General features: G+C 36.3%; 2 protein-coding genes across 2 annotated transcripts in view; both read right to left on the bottom strand.

Annotated features, from left to right (window-relative positions):
• Positions 1 to 2,890: 2,890 nt before the first annotated feature.
• On the bottom strand, positions 2,891 to 6,603 carry LOC146139323 (solute carrier family 2, facilitated glucose transporter member 5-like). Its single transcript, XM_083392401.1, has 7 exons — positions 6,499 to 6,603; positions 5,971 to 6,141; positions 5,421 to 5,518; positions 4,900 to 5,071; positions 4,599 to 4,762; positions 3,737 to 3,881; positions 2,891 to 3,019 (listed from the first exon to the last, which is right to left on the bottom strand). Exons 1-7 carry the CDS (start codon positions 6,601 to 6,603, stop codon positions 2,891 to 2,893), a joined length of 984 nt encoding a protein of 327 aa, XP_083248527.1.
• Positions 6,604 to 15,381: 8,778 nt separating this feature from the next.
• The window catches only part of LOC146139324 (uncharacterized), a 51,752-nt gene continuing 49,557 nt past the window's right edge, over positions 15,382 to 17,576 (bottom strand). The window contains exons 20-21 of the mRNA XM_083392402.1: positions 17,351 to 17,493; positions 15,382 to 15,444 (exon numbers count right to left, since the gene is read on the bottom strand). Of these exons, the coding sequence (XP_083248528.1) occupies positions 15,382 to 15,444; positions 17,351 to 17,493 (206 nt within the window). The remainder of the gene's footprint in view (positions 15,445 to 17,350; positions 17,494 to 17,576) is intronic.

A 17,576-nucleotide genomic window follows, 5' to 3' on the forward strand; every position in this document is an offset into this window, starting at 1 on the left:
TGAGAAGTCAAATGTGTTATACTATACCGAGAGCCTTCAAGTATCTAACCAAATCAGTCAATAAAGTAACCATGCAATACCAGGTTAGAAAAGTGTATACTAGCCATGGTCAGGTTTGAACTCACGACCTTGGTCATACCGGAGAAGCCGCTATAACGACTTGATAATGCAAGCTCAGCGCTTTAGACTTTGGTGATTTTATTTACAAATTCGGACAGACGGTAATAGTAACGCATAGATATACAAGCGAAGTCTCTAGTCGCGAATCAATGACCATAGTCACATTGTAGTTTAATAAACGACTTTTTATCATTGGATAAATCTTGTCTGGCTTTATATGATTACACAATAAAACAAAGTTCTGGGTTGGAAAATACCTTCCCTCCCTTCATAAACCATAAGTGCGTAATTTTTAACACTTAATAGCGAAATAATTAGCCGGACGTGTCGACTATCAGACAATCACTTATTGTTAACTACCGGGCAACGTGAGTAAGGTGTGAACGTACCAGTGGCTTGATAGCACCTTGGGGCTGCCGTAGCCACCTTGTCGTAATGATAGCAACACGCCTTGGCTTCACAAGCTTCACGATCCAAGTCTTTACCCTGAGGGCAAGGCGAACGCTTGTACCACGCGATCCAGCATCTGCAGTCGCTGCCTGCAATTAAAAACGTGTATAATCTACTGACGTTCTGTTTCGCATAAATGCGATGGGTTTTTCAAAGTTTTATTTTCAAAAATAAACCAAAGGGTTTTAACGGAGTAATGTTACCGATATGGAAATAGCGTATAGTTTGTATATTTTCATAATTACAATTATATTGAAGTCTTAAATGGGTCGTTAACCGTTGCCTTTATCGAAATACTACACCAGAAAAGTATATTTGTTGATTCTAAACGATCACAAAAATGATGAACTAATCACGCATTTGTTTTGTTTTTTTGTTTTATAACTTTTATTTGACGCGAAACTTAAAACTCTTGACAAAATCCTTATTTATCTACAAAGCTTTAATTCCAAAGGGTTAAATTCCCATTCCCTAAACACAAAGGCAAATGCTTTTTTAAATGCTATTAAAAACTAAAGATTTTTTTTCGCTGCCTATCGCTAAAACCATTTCCTTTATTACTTTTTCTTTAAATGCATCAATTTTTTTTTTGAACAGATTTCTGCCTAAAGGCAAATAGTACTTCTCGAGTTCAAAAATATCAAATTACCTGAAGAAGCTACGCTTTGTCCAATGACCATAAAAAACAGAGTTGCACTTATCAACAGATTCATGATCTTTAACGTTTACCTAAGACGATTTAACCTGAACAAAACACATGTGCGTTAGATATGCCAATGGGAATAACTGCCTCAAAATACTAAGTTCATAATTGCCTCAAAATACTAAGTGATATAGACCGAAACAGCTACAAATTTATTGTTTATCATGTTTTATATTCTTTAACGAATGGTTTATAGAGTTCTAAAAGACACAGTTGTAAAAAGCTAATGTCGATCACTTAGCAAACCCAGGCGAATTTCACTTCCTTGATCTAACAGAATAATTCAGCGCTCTGTCGTATTTGTTTCATAGAATTGGTTGAGTTTTCAATTAAATTACAGCTAATTTATGATCCCTTTATCGATTTTTCAGAAGTCTGAACAGTAGTGCTGTTGCTAATTGCAGGATTAAACTAGTACAGGCTAATTTTCCGCAAAATATTTTCTTTTTACACACCAATATAATATACACTAAAACAGGGAGTTGGCTAAACCAATCAACGCCTAATACCCTGGCTCAATTCTATTGGGAAAAAAAAACTATGAAATTAGAGTATGAATCATCAGGCAACTGTAAAGCAATAATCGGCTTGGCAATTTTAACATTAGGTCTTGTGGGGCTTGTAGCACCCGCAGCCCTTAGGCCGCAGATATCGGTCAATCTAACTTAAACTCCCGCAAGTTCACCATCTAAAAAACAGGCTGATACTGACCCTTGACAAGCACTGCTGCCAATTTATGAACACAGCCAGCTTTCCACAGCTTTTGGCCTATACTAATTTCAACCAAGTGCAACTCGGTCACAAGTTAATAACTTTATTATGATGGGTTGTAGCCTCATTTTCTGGCCCCGGGCTTAAATCACACCTTATATTGTGGTCGAAGGGAAGGGAGGAAAATAATCCTTTCTAATTTGTTCTAGATAAAGGCGATAATTAGTCGCTGACTGATTTTTGGCCAAAGGGAGTGGCGTTTTGGCCAAAGGGAGGATTTTTCGCTAAAGGGAGTGGGTTTGACAAACGTGTGGCGACACGGACGTTTGAAGTGGTGGAAGTAAACTGAAATGGTCCGGAACGTTGCTAGTGGAAAGCCAGGGGTTCTTGAGACTATTATTTACTCGCTATTAGACCGAAAATGTTTATCTAAAGTTGAGAGTTTCATTGCAAATAAACCAAAGTTACGCCGATTTATCTATATGTACGCCATACATACAGATAAATCGAAGGTCTACGCTGCAAAAAAAGTTTGAAACCCCTTACCTAAGCGAATGGTTTTCGTAAGCCAAACTATAAACCTATGTTTAAGCCTGTAGGACCCGTTTCTCTCTCTCTCTCTCTCTCTTACTTCCCTTTTCTTTATTATCTTTGTCTACCATTTCTTTTTTCTTTCTCCTAATCATTTTCACATACCTTCGAAGTTTCTTTGTTTTTGCAAAGAAATACTAAGCAAATAGATCAAAGCTATTTCGATTATTAAGATCCATTTATTTCATATTCCCCCAAATATTCAAAGGATTTTCTGCAGGGTTGCAAATAAAAAATAGGTTAAACATATTTTACGTAAAACTGTTGTTGGTCATATAAACGCTGTGCAGAATAATATTTTCCAAATCAATTTCTTCACTTGAAGTGAGCTTGGATTTCATCCGGGGTCTTTCCTTTCGTTTCCGGAAGGAAAAAAAGTTGGAATATGAGATACAAGACAGTGCATCCAAGCCATATGGTCATCGAGTATGCTCCCAGCGCTACCTGGGTTAAAAAAACAAGATTTTCCTGGAAACAATAATACACAAATTATTTTACATGCCTTTTTTTCGTCCTTCAACACAGAGGTTCTAAACCTTTTGACACTTGCGGACCGGTAAGAGTTAAAAATCGTTAATATTTTAGCATAACCTAGTGCGAGGCACCACAATTAAGTTAATGTTTTTCAGGTGGGCGGAATACTTTTTAAAATGAAAAAAAGGTCAAGTTGCACAATAATGAACTTTTCGTGGCCCCCTGACATTTGGACAACCACTGCCATAGACTTTTGGCGAAGGAAAAAAAGATATGCTAAACTTTCCTTACATTACTGACATTTTTGAGCCGCATGGAGTATTTTAATTAAGTATTTCTAAATGTTCTTACAATATAAGGCCAGCTCTAAACAAAATGGACATAAAAATAAGATGGCCCAAGCATATCATCAATATGAGTTCGGTTATGCAGCACGTGTTACAAGCAAACGTACGATTAGTTGTAATAATTCTGTTTAGTGCTACCCTTGTAATCGTAGTTTTCTAGGGAAACGATTTTGCTATGTTCTCTCTTTTGAAAGGGAAATTTCGTTACGAATGTCCGCCTAATTATGCTGATTGGTACTAATGCAGATCCCGACAACAGAACTTTGGCAATCTAAATTTTGAGACCACTACTTATAATAGAGGGGAATTCGAAAGAAAAAAAACTTTAAAATAAAATCACCTGCAAATATGGAGGTATAAATCCGGTAAACCATCCAAGAGTCCACAAGATAAATGCTCCGTACCCGAAGGCGGTGGAGCGTGTCGGTTCGATTGTGATGTCACTGACCAGCACGAGGGTTGTCGTATGTATTCCAGCAAAGACACTAAAAAAATAAACATATTCCACATACAGGTTGTAGATCTTTACGTTTCGGAACCTTTGGCGAGGGGATTTCTTGAATTTAAAATGTCAAATAAACGATCAAACATTCGTAAGAACCTGACAGTTGGTGCACATCCCTTAAATTCCTTTAGTTTTAAATTCTCTGCACAATTCTTTCGGAAATTCATTTTCCTTATTTGTAAAGTCAAAACATGTAAAAGCATTTAAAAAAAATATCGGTTTTGTGTATTAACTATCAGCTATTTTAAACGTCCTTAATTGAGCTGTCAAATTGTTACAGGTTGTAGATCTTTACTTTTAATAGTTTCGGAAATTCGTTTATCATATTTGTAAGTTAAACCGTATAAACGCATTTAATAAAAGTATAAGTTCTGTGCTGTATTTACACGGGTTGTAGGAATTCTCGAAATTTGATGATTTTACTGCAAAACATTTTACAATATGCTGTTAGCTTGGAAAGATGATTTTCGGCCATAGATTTTCTTCGATTCATCAAACAGTTAATTTAGCCTAATTAATCCATGGGTTGTTCGACAAATACAAACAACATTTAACATTAGAAGACCAATAACATCTCAAACAAACGAATTTTCATTCTAAGATACCAACATGAAAACATCTTTGAACCTACCGTAGGGCTACATATAGTAGGTGTGGTTTATTGACTTTAACTCAATAATATTTTAAAATACGTTACCTGATGAAAAACAAAGCCGTAGATATTATAGCGATGACAGGCAGGACATTTGGGGCAAAATGAACAGTAGCTTGACTGATTGTGAAAATCGTGAGAGAAACAATAATCAGGATTGTTGAAACGATGTTGACCTTTAACCCCCCAAAGCGTTTCACGAAGAATGTCTTGGTAGCAAAATGTAAATGATTTCACGTAAAATGGTAACTCGCCAAATTATTTAAAACTTCAATCTAATTTAATTGCATTGGAGTTTAAAATTGTATATCAAGAAGTTTTACGATTTAATGCCTAAATGCTTTACCCCGAATATTGAAGCGACAAATTGCAGAAAGAGAACTCCAATAGTGCAGTAAGTGACGTTTTCCTGCGATATACCGGCTTGTAGAAACACAAGGTCGGTGTAGAAAAGAAAGTTGTTAACCCCGCTCAACTGAAAACCGGCGTAAATCGCACAAACTGCAATCAGCTGGTTCCTGGAAAGAGTACAAAGGTTCACCCATAGCAGTGATATAAGCAGTCTTGTAAACAAGTCTTTTTAAAATGACTTAAGTCACAGTCAAGTCTTTCGTAATATAACTTAGGCCCGTTTTAAGTCATTTTTATTAAATAACAAGTCAAGTCCCAGTCAAGTCATAATTAGTGCAAGTCAATTCCAGGTCAAGTCCTTTTAAACTACTAAAATTGGTAAACCATTTCGATTGCGAGCAATAACCAAAAAGTAACAAAAAAAGAGGTTTCTATTTCTATAGTTCTGAAGTGCTTTTAAAACAAATTACTTGTGTCAAAACGGAAGTTTTATAAAAAGAAAACACTTCTTCGAACCTGTACTGCTTGGTCCGCAACATTTCCTTTATGCCAACAATCGTGGTTATTGCACCCACTTCCCTTCCTATATCTTGTAATTCTGCCTTAAGGTTCTCCTGAATAAAAACGTGTAACAGGATATTAGCAATGTGCTGCAAACCAGGTGTGATTTGTACAAACCAGATGTGATTGGGCGACTCGTTAGCAGCAGTCTTTGTTGACAATTTGTATCGCATATTCCAGGGATCTTAAACACTTTAGGCCGCGCCCCCTTTACACACTTCATTAAAACTCTCCGCTCCCAAAAAAAACTACTTCACGCCTCCCTTGCCAAACTTGACGTCTTCCTAGGGCTTAGGAGGTTGCGCCCAACAGTTTAATATACAATTCCACAGTTTTATCTTCAAATTAACGATAAGTTCTGCCAACAAGTGTTGCTTCAAAACTAAGAAATTTACCCAACAAAGCTTCAGGAAATACAAAATAAATGTGAAAAACAGTAACATTTTAAAACATAAAACTAATTTCGTTGGTCGGTAATGGTACGATTTTGTTTGTACTAACTCACATCACTTCCCTTGTGCAGTTTCCTTAACGCCTCCATCGCTTCCTCTTGTCTGTTGTGCCGAATCAAATAGTAAGGTGATTCTGGGATCCAGACGCTGCTGATAATGTAGATCACGGATGGGATTGCGCCCATACCCAGGAGGATTGGCCATCTGTCAATACTTCCAAGTGCCTGTGGTAAGAAATATATTGTAGTGACAGAAATAAACTTTAACCACATTACGACTTTAAATTTTATGGTACAATGCTTCCACAGTACAAAATAACAGTATTTATTTTAGTGGAATGACAACTTGACGTGTAATTAACCGTAAACTCTGTACTACATTCTCTACATAAACTAGCCTACATTAAACTGCAAAATTGAAAATAAAAGTAACCCTTGAATATTCATTTATTTATAACTTATTTATTTATTTAAAGCTTAAGCAAAGAAAGTCTCATTTGTCGTTTTGCGCTGCAATACGGCTCTTAAAGTCGTAAGCTTACGTTGTAATGTGTCTTGCGTTTTTTAGAGCTGTCTATTTACCTTTGGATGAGCAAGTGAGGGTCCACACAGAGACCCGAAGGTGATTGCAATGGCGATGAAGCTTTGCCAAACCGCACGTCTGCTTGGTACGCTCATTTCGGACATCATTAAAGGCGCCAAAGCTTCACAACACGAAAAGTTTAAGGTCGTTTTAAAGTTTCAAGATTTTTAAAGTTATAGAAGTAACATAAGTGATTTGATTACTACCCAGGGCATATTATTTACGCGTCAAAATTAATTACAAAAAATTGATTGATTACATTTGGAACGTACTGGTCAGGAAAAGCATGCGGGACGTTTATCAGAAAATGCCATTTCTTGACTATTTCAGCCAAAATAATTATTATCTCAAGGTAAAATGTTTACGAAGTTTTTGCGTTTTCAGCATTAACTTCAAATTTCTCACGTTTGCAGTATTATCTTTAAATTTGTTAATACAGTTTGTTGTTAGGAATTTTTTTAATTTTTTTAAGCGTATGAATTGTTTTGAAAAACACGCTAGGCCTATTTTATGAAAAATAACGACATTAGTTTAATTTAAGCAAAGTATAATTGACCATTTGCACAGTAATATATTTAGTTGAATCCAGTTATTTTATCTTAACTATTTCCAACTAAGTGACGTAAATCATAAGGTTTCCTTTAAAGAACAACTTTATTCGATATTTTTTTTGACGAAAAAACCCGAATAGTTACAAAACAGATTAAAAAATGCTTACCAATATAGCCGCCTGATGGAAGTCCAATAATAAATCGTCCGATAATCATGACTTCATATGACTTAGTTAGGCCTCCGATTACAGCCATGAACAATACGCCGGTGATATTGGTGATGTGATACATTTGCATCAAGTGCTTTCGGGACAAGAAAGACAAAAATAACTTGCTTGTTGTGCCCCCGACAAAAGCCCCTACGACGGTCATCGAGATTGTCAGAGTTAGTAGGACTAGCCAACAACTTTCTGGAATAGTCTCGCCATGTCTTGCCTGAAAGTTATACAGTTTTTATTTCCAACACTAACGTTATGTAATGAGTATCCAGCTGTAATGTGTTTTAGTGTTAATAAAAGGAAGTTTTTCCTATTGCCCTTAAATTCCCACTAAGTGTTTTTGTTGTACACTTGTTTCGGTGCTTGTATATCGCGATATGCTGGTTAAACATTTACGAAGAACTTCTGGGCAATTGGAAGTTGCTCATGGTCAATGGTCTTGCCCCCAATCTGTTGCTTTTGGGCGACTAAGTTAACGTAATGGAAAACCGAAATTGTTTTTTTAATTATATCTTAGCCCTAATCGATCTAATCGGTTCAGCCTAAAGGCGTCCTGTGTCTCATAGGATACATCGAAAATAAATGTTTTGTCATCTTTAACTCTATAAAGGCGTTTTCGCTATTTTTCGAGAATCGATAACATCTTTCAAGCTATTGTATTGGAGGTAAAACCTTTCCAAACCTACAACTAACAAATTGTCTTCACATTATGACGTTATCTCTGAAAAACACCATGGCTTCTCAAAACATAAATTATAGGTTCGCGGCTGCTGATGGGATAAAAAAAATTACTTACAAAATAGGTTCTGTTGTACATCTCTTCCAGCGCTGGTATTACTGGCCCCAAAGCAGTAAGTTGAAATCCGAGGGTAAAAAGCGAAAAGCCGCCGGTTGCGAAAAGAGACATTGAGCCGAAGCGAGAGTTTTGCTGAAAAGATAGAATCTCGGAATTTTGTAAATTAAATTTTGTGGTCTGCTGTCTGCGGTTCTTGAAAAGCATTGGTTTGTTATTTGACATCTAACTACAACCTCGAACCATAATGTTCTAACTATTAGCTCAGTTATTGCAAATAAGAAAGACCGGGATTTTCCAGCAAACACTAAAGATCTGCACAAACTCATTCTTTTGACAGACACATTATTATCAGTTGTGCTTATGCAAGGGTTTTACTTGGAGAATATTCTGCTGGCCAAATATTTAACGAGTGTCCTTTACAATATTTGCTGGTTTCAAAAAACGGCATCTTTGTATGGTATTGGATTTAATTTTCGGCGATAAACAACTTATCTTACGGTTTTCCTGATTATTGGGAAATATTTAATAAACAAATTTAAAACATTCAGGACTACATTTAATGAAAATCTACTAAGGTAACAATATAGAATACGACCTACCGTGCCTTTTGCGTTATCCATCGTGGCTACCTTTTCGCAAATTCTTGAAAGGAAGAATAGACAAACGTAGTAGTGCAAAGCCCACAAAAAGCTTTTGTAGGACGCCGACCTATTTTGCTGAAAATACATAAAATTTCTTTTTTATATTAAGCTACTCTCAACAAATTAACTTAACGAATTATTTTTTAATTACTTGGCAAGTTTGCCTGCTTAAATTTAAGAAATTTCCATTTTTTTGCAAAAATTTAAAATGCCTATAAATGTATTAAACGTTAAATGTCCAGGTGTGGCTAAACAACATTTAGCCACTTGGCAACAGGTATTCTTATGTGCTAATTCTATAGAACCTGAAAGGGAGTATGTGACATTTTGACAACTGCTTCTGCAATGAAACTTAAACATAGTTTACTTACTGTAGAAGACTGTGAGGAAAAATTGGATCAGGGGTTGGGAAACCTACGGCCGCGGGCCATACCCCATCAAATGCCCGCCAACGCAAATCATCCGGCGCGCAACTTATTTTAAAAACTGAGCGCGAGGCCATTCCTGTCTTTTTTTGGTTATTTCCAATACGTAAAACCATTATGTTGCGCTTTGCGCAAATCTTGTACCTACGTCGAGTGTAACGTAGTTGTAACCCTTTTTCATACCCTAGTTTTTATCCCGGATTTACAATGATTGCGGTTCGTATAATAAGATAAACAGGTAAAATTTAACAGCTTGCAGAGACCTTTCTGAGTTAAGGTTTGCCAACCCCTGAAATAGATGATGTTCGAAGTACTGGACTTCGCTTGATAGACCTCAATTGCCTTTCTGTAGCAATGGCCCATATAGGCTAGTTGCATATGTGTGAATAAGGCAAAGTGGTTTAGAAATTGGTTTTGCAAGAAAGATTTAACAGTTAAATGTTGCAATTTTAAATAAATAAAATTAGATATGTTTGTACAAGCATAAATGTACAACCGGGGCGTATCCAGAAATCCTAAAAGGGGGAGTGCCGAATTTTCAAATTAGGAAAGTCCCCTATTTTTCGTCTGACGCAAATGAATAATGACAAGTATGACGTCATAAAATAGTTATTGACGTCATAATCAGCAAATATCGCCCAGCAAAAGCGAACCTATAAGAATCAAAGCGAAGACGTGGGTCGTCGACACTCCTGGCAGGCGCCAGCTGCGAAACCGCTTAGTGTGCAATCGTTAACTTCAATCAAAAAACTAACGAAAACCGTGAAATATATGTTATTGATTATGGTAGAATCGTGTTTCGACTGTCAGCAGCGCAGCGTCCTAAGCTTCATGTAAAGAACTACGCTAAATTGCAAGCATGTCTTTCAACCTGCAATACTGAACGAAAACGTTTTCCCAGATGCTACGATTAGCGCGACAATTGCGCCGAGCAGTGTGCCAAGTCAGCTGAAATATGAATTGCGGTTGAGCAAAAATAAGTTGCGTTTACTGCACACACTAGACACGTGGTCTTAGAATATGCTTATAGTTATAGAGAATAACTTTGTGGTTACTAACATTACATAAAAGACAACTTTGAACAGTCACAGTTAGACACCTTTTGATAGAAATTGCTTTAGTTTGACATTGAGAAACATTAGCCGCGCCTAACTCGACGTTTTGAACGAGAAAAAGGATGGGAATGCTTAGCGTTGTCAATTGTCGAATACACACTTGCCAATCAGCCAACCTGAACTTTGCGGTAGACACTTGTACAAACAAAAGACGCAAAACGCCGTTTTAAAAGTGATTGATAAAGAACTACAGTCTTGTCAGTTGCCTGTACAATGTCACTCTTGTCAGTTGACTGTATGTCAGGTTATTCTTGTCAGTAGACTGTTCATTCACAATCAGGCAAGTTGACTGTACTAAGTACGAAGGGCGGCCGATAAACAAAATGTCCCACATCAAAGCAACTAAAACATTCTCAACCAGAACCATATTAAGACCGACGACATCAAAACAAAGCCAAATGTGTAGCAATAACCAAAACAGAATAAGATCTAACGTTGTCCTAAGTCTGTCGGAATATGTCCTAAATTTAACGGAATAAGGCTTAAATCAGTGGTTCTCCAATTTCGTATGTTTGCCGCACACTAAACAAATCTTAACTATTTCGCGGCATACTTTTAACAGAAATAACCTAATTTTACAATCGTGCTTAACAGAAGACAAACTGTGTGTAAATGTCTCACTATTAGTAATTTGTATATTGCGTATTTAAGCTGTTCGATGTCAATCTTGCAAGTTTGCTGTTCAATGTACGAAGTGCGGCCGAGAACAAAATGGTCCACATCAAAGCAGCGCAACTATTCTCATAAAATCGGTCATACAACGCACAAAAATATGGCGAAGATGTCCTAAAGAAAAGTACTTCCGACCTGCAGCAGTGCAACGTGCAGTGACGTTGTCTGTTCTAATGTAGAATGTCCCCAGAACCCCTGGTTTAGACCATGATCTTTGTTCGTATTTAAAATACGGTTTCGTCAATTGCGCCTAAAAAAATATTTCACGAAAAATATTTGCATTTATATAGTCAATAGTGGCTACAGAAATAGGTTTGGGGGTCTATACTGGTGCTTATTAAGTTAAACTTTAAAACTTTACATATTCGGCGTTCATCTTTAAAATTTATGTTTTTTTATATTAATTGGGTCATAGATTAAAATTTATTAGCGGGTTTTATTTTTCCGCCGTCAAGTAGTTTGACGTCTGGTTATTTGAAGCTCTCTACCCCTATCCAGTGGTAGTAATTTCTAGCAATATATGCCCCTTTTGTAGTGTTTGACAATATGCTATTTATCAAATCGCTAGTAAACCATCATAAAATGATACTACGAATCCCTTGTTTGTTATTTAGAGATAAACTACCCAACAATCGGTTTGTTTTTTGGCAAATTAATACAAAAATTTCTTTTATGAATAGACTGTTAAAATACTACTAATAAACTTCGTATTGTGGTCGGTGCGTACGTAATAAAATTGTTATTTGTCTTTTCTTTTCGTATTGGTATAATCGTAATTTGAAATATTTACAGCGGATCAGTCAGTAATAAATATTTACCAAACAAAAGAGTTTAAAAGTTTTATATATATGGAGCTGTCCTAACTTATCCATATATATAAATGGCAGCGTAATAGTGTACTTATGACTTTGGTTACAATATTGCAGTGATTTTAAGATTAAAATGTGTTATGCAGATAAATGTGATTTAATGAAAATGTAAGGTTAATGTTGTATTTTTATTTCTGTTTAGTTGAAAAGTGTGTTCCATCATTTACCAAAAATTGAATTTATAAACTTGTTAGGAAATGAGGTAAGAGTCAGTTATCTACGTTTGGTGTTGCATGGTGCAAATTTTAAACTTTGGAGACATATTATTGACTTTTTATTTCTCTAACAATTTGGAATATGTTTTGTACGAAAAATTACGCGACACAAAACACAGAGATAGTATTGTCATATTGTTGTTGCTGTCGCAGTTAATCACAGGTTATTCTGCACTGCAAGTCGAATGCAGATGCAAGTGTTTACTTTTGTTTGTGCATTGCCTGTTTTGTGCGTTGGAGCTAAAGCAAGATGCGTCCACGATCAGTTCGACTGTAACAGGCCACATGGGAAGTGCATCGAACAAACTGAAGCACAACTGAACCAAGCTTGAAGCTATCCACTGCAACACGACTTGCCGCCAACTTATGGGGCCGTGCGAAGGGCGGACAGACAGGGTTTGTGCGAATGGACAGTGGATTTGTGAGGAGGAAACGAACACAAGTTTGTCACGATGTAGTAACGGTAATCTCATTTCCATCAATGAATATAGCGACAACCACATTCGGTGCAAGGATGATTAAATCAGAGCCGGGCTAGGATTTAATTGCTCAGGAACAGGCAGAACAGGAATTTGCGTTTTACCGCAGATAAACCTCTACGACGATGAACATCAATGTGCTGACAGGTCAGATATATGTTTCGTTGATGGACAATTCGACTGCTTTTTGTGTTTGGATAAACGACTGGTTGTTTCTGAACAGCAAGTTTGTGACGGGATACCAGACTGCTATGATCTTTCCGATGAATGCTTGTGCGACAATCAAACAGTTTGCCGTGATATCTTGGGCAACGCTAGAGATACTTGCCCTCCCAACCAAATGCATTGCCGCAATAAAACGGACTGCATCGATGTGGACAAAAGGATTTGTAACCCAGAATTAAGTTGTGTAGGAGAATCTAACACGAAATATTGTGGACTAGCCCAGGATGATGGTATAGTCGGTCACATGTATTGCCGACCTGCATTCAATTTACTCCCCGCACGTGCCACTAAATGCGATGGCAGACCTGAATGTTACAACATGGAATATGAATGCAATGGTTGTAAGCCTCGACCCATGTTCTGTGATGTGGATTGCATGCTAAGTAAAGCTGCTTTAGGAGAAGCATGTAAGGGTTAGAGATATGTCGTTATGGTTACCATGCGACGAAAGTGGATTATGCCCCAAGCGTCACAATTGCGCCAGTGGAACACTTACCAGCATCGATGTCAACAACTTTTGTGATGGAACAACAGACTGCGACGACAAAACTGACGAGGATACGACGCGATGCAACAAAACGAAGTTTTACTGTCGCAATGGATAGCCCCTGTCAGTCGACATCAACTTGGTTGAAGATGGAATTCCTCAATGTTCAGATGGAAGTGACGAATGCCCGCCCATAAGTAAGCGAAGTTCCACTTTCTCAAATCAAAAGGAAATGATCGCTAGACGCTAACCCTGTTTACAGAGCCTTCTTCTGGTTGTTGGGGTTGGGGGCAAGCATCGGGAATTTGGCGGTTGGCGCTATTACTATAAGGGACCTTGTAAATACAAAAAGCAGATAACTTCACAAAAAGCACCTTTATATTTTTGCTTAGTTTAGCACCTGCTGACTTTCTTATGGGGATTTAACGTATTACCATAAGCATAAAGGGATTACAGTTTTCAGGGGATTATTGCTCGTTTGACGCACTTTGGCGTACTAGTAGTTCTTGCTGCATGCTTGGGGTTGTTGTGTGTTGTTGCTACCATGGCCTCTTCGGGTACTATGGCTGTCATGACAGCATTTAGACTTGCAACAGTTTGCAAACCATTGATCACTAGAACTATGGAGTTAAAGTGAATTTACATTTCATGTGCATGTGTTTGGCTGTTTGCATTTTTATTTTTACTTCTACCTTTGTTTGATTACAGCTCAGGATATTTTGTTTCCCATGTTTGGTTTCCAAGTAGATTTTTTAAAACTGATCAAGTTCTTAAGAAAAAATGATTGATTTAGTAAATAAAGTAAAACCACATAACATGACGTCACTTCATTGGCATGACGTCACTCAGTTAATGAGTAAAACCTTCCCCAATCAACCGATTAAAGGAATATTTGGTTATTATGGCAAAACTAGTGTTTGTATGCCCAGACTGTTCGCTTCTGCAAATGACGCGTCTTGGCAATATTTTGTGTTTCTGTTTCTGGTATTCCTGTTTCTGTTTCTGGTATTCCACTCCAAAATGATGTTTATCTTATTAGTGCTGGTATTTTGCTTCCCATTAACAATGCATTGAACCCCTTGCTTTACTCCACATTAATAGAGATATACACTGTTCAATTGGAGAAACTTAAAAAACGTAAGATTCCTGCCTTTAGCAGAAAAGAAGGAAATTTCACAGCAGAAAGTCTACTTTAAGTCTAGAAATACAAATGATATATTAATTATGGGTCTTTTAAATTAAGGGAAACAATATAAACACACAAAAAGTGACTGAATTACGCCTCACATACTTTCTATAGTGAACATCTTCTTTATGTTTAATGTATTCACCATCGCTTTATGTTTCTGTTTATGAGTAAGCTTGCTTTAAATATTGTCGTTTAAAATGTATCCTTTTTATAGTTAATGTGTGTGATGTGCGCATTTTAGCAATATAACCATATAACATTTTAAAATATTGTGATTCTTTTCACACAAACCAATAGATCAATAAATAAATAATAGGGGAAAATTATAAAAGGATTTAAACGAAAACAATTTTCATTCAATGCCTAGTGTTAAGAACAGGAAAAAAACTACCCAGTTTAAGCTTTTGTTTACTGGATATAATAGAAAAATAAAAATAAACTATAAATATATATTTGATTGTAAAAATGATCAAAAAAATACCAAAATTGTATTTTCTTTAGCATAAGATCGTAAACTACCATTTTTGCATCTACGTCATAAGTAAAAGCGCGAAATTTTCGGCCCATATCATTTTTTGCTTGCAGAAACAAATCAAAGAAAAGTTTTGGGGTATCGGTATGTAGGCTATTTCTCTAATAAATAAGCTTTTTAGAGGACGGACTTGGTAAGACGGAAACAAACGTTTTTAGCATAGTTTTTACCAAAGAAAACGATCACAGAAAATGTATACCTTGGCTAACTACCCCCAAATTTTGCGGGGCAGCGCAGCTTAAAATTTGGTTGTCACGTCGATACAATGACTTTTTTCTTAATATTTTTGTAACTTTTTTGTAGCTGCTTTAAATAATTTACTTTGTCACGCCAGTAGAAGAACTTTTTTCTTAATATTTTTGTAACTTTTTTTTAGCTGCCTTAATAATTTACTGATAAAAATCACTTCGACATAGCAACGTTGCGATTTTATTAAAACGTCAATAAATTGAATGTTCAAGGTTTAAGTTAGATTTCACTTTCAGCCATGTGGTTTGTCGCAGTTTGAGATGCCGTCCTCGGCTTCTGAATCTAGAAATAAAGAAAAGAATGCTGTAAGTTTACAAATGAAATTCCAGTATGTATTAGTCTCTGGATGATTTTTTGGAGGGTAAGCTCTGGCGCATTAGTTTTCACTAATTTATGGCTTTTATTGGGGGTGCATTAAATTATCGGATCGCAAGCGCACTTATAGTTGGTGAAATTAATTGGGAGTTTGATTGTATCGGAACGATTTAGAAAGTTGAACTAAATCTATTTAACATTATTTTCCAACTATTCCTCATTTATTCAACAATATTTCCAATTTCTCTCCCACTATTCCTTCTCTTTTCAACATTATTTTCCATTCCTTTTCCAACTATTCATGTATTTATTCAACATTATTTCCAATTCTTATTCCAACTATTCCGTATCTATTCAACATTATTTTCAATTCCTCTTCACACTAATCCTCCTCTATTCAACATTATTTCCAATTCCTTTTCTCGCTATTCCTCCTCTATTCAACATTAATTCCAATTCCTCTTACCACTAATCCTCCTCTATTCAACATTATTTCCAATTCTTATTCCAACTATTCCGTATCTATTCAACATTATTTTCAATTTCTCTTCCCACTATTCCTCCTCTATTTAACATTATTTCCAATTCCTCCTCTATTCAACATTATTTTCCATTCCTTTTCCAATTATTCCCCTTCTCTTCAATATTAATTCCAATTCCTCTCCCCACTATTCCTCCTCTATTCAACATTATTTCCAATTCCATCCCACTATCCCTTCTCTAATCAACATTATTTCCTATTCCTCCTAACACTAATCATTCTTATTCAACATTATTTGCAATGCCTCTTCAAACTAATCCTCCTCTAGTCAACATTATTTCCATTTTCTCCTTTATTCAACATTCTTTCCACGAATCCTCCTCTATTCAACATTATTTCCACTTCCTCATCCAACTTCTCCCCCTCTATTCACAATTATTTTCAATTTCCCTTCCCAGAAATCCTCATCTATTCAACATTATTTCCAATTCCTCTTTCCACTATTCCTTCTATATTCAACATTATTTCCAATTCCTCTTCACACAAATCTTCCTCTATTTAACATTATTTTCCTTTCCTTTTCCAACTTTTCCTCATTTATTCAACGATATTTCCAATTTCTCTCCCCACTATTTCTCTTTATTTAACATTATTTCCAATTCCTCATCCCACTATCTAACAATATATCCAATTCTTCTTCCAACTAATTCTCCTCTATTCCACATTATTTCGAATTCCCCTTCCCACTAGTCCTTCTCTATTCAACATTATTTTTCATTCCATTTCCAACTATTCATGTATTTATTCAACATTAATTCCAATTCTTATTCCAACTATTCCTTCGTTATTTAAAATTATTTCCAATTCGTCTTCCCACTATTCCTACTTTATTTCCAATTCCCCATCCAACTTTTCTCCCTCTATTCAACATTATTTCCAATTGCTTGTCCCACTAATCTTCCTCTATTCAACATTATTTTAAATTTCTCTTCCCACTATTCCTCCTCTATTCAACATTATTTCCAATTCCTCTTCCCACTAAACCTCCTTTATTTAACATTATTTCCAATTCCTATTCCCACTATTCGCCCTTTATTCAACGTTATTTCTAATTCCTCTTCCCACTATTCTTCCTATGTTCAACATTACTTCCAATTCCTCTTTTCAACATTATTTTCAATTCCACCTCCTCTATTCAACATCATTTCCAATTCCTCTTTCCACTGTTCCTCCTCTATTTAACATTATTTGCAGTTCAATATTTCCAAATCCTCTTCCCACTTTTCTTCCTCTATTCAACATTATTTTCAATCCCTCTTCCCACTATTCCTCCTCTATTCAACATTATTTCCAATTCCTCTTCCCACGAATCCTCCTGCCCATCCATCTCACCCTCCTCTTGTTGATCTTCATCCTGTCTCCCGATCTTCCCATCTCCTTCCTGATCCTGGCGAACTCGGCGGCGTTGAGGAAGGTTATTTCGGGGAGAATCTCGTGGGTGAACTTGCCTTGCTCCTTCCGGCCAGTCAGCGTCACTAGAAACATAAGGAGATATACGTCAGCCAAGGATTCGAACCCGTTAGCCTTGGAATACGGATTCGTTCCATTTTCTTTTCTG

This window comes from Ascidiella aspersa, chromosome 6 (assembly GCF_963924565.1).
Source record: "Ascidiella aspersa chromosome 6, kaAscAspe10.2, whole genome shotgun sequence".
Lineage (NCBI taxonomy): Eukaryota > Metazoa > Chordata > Ascidiacea > Phlebobranchia > Ascidiidae > Ascidiella > Ascidiella aspersa.

Bases quoted from the DNA above. Each gene is read 5' to 3' on its own strand.
- LOC146139323 (XM_083392401.1), bottom strand. From the start codon at position 6,603: ATGTCCGAAATGAGCGTACCAAGCAGACGTGCGGTTTGGCAAAGCTTC. The intron at 6,142-6,498 runs GTAAATAGACAG...TTCTTACCACAG, and splicing joins CCTCACTTGCTCATCCAAAG to GCACTTGGAAGTATTGACAG. The intron at 3,882-4,598 runs GTAACGTATTTT...TTATTTTTTTAG, and splicing joins ACGGCTTTGTTTTTCATCAG to TGTCTTTGCTGGAATACATA.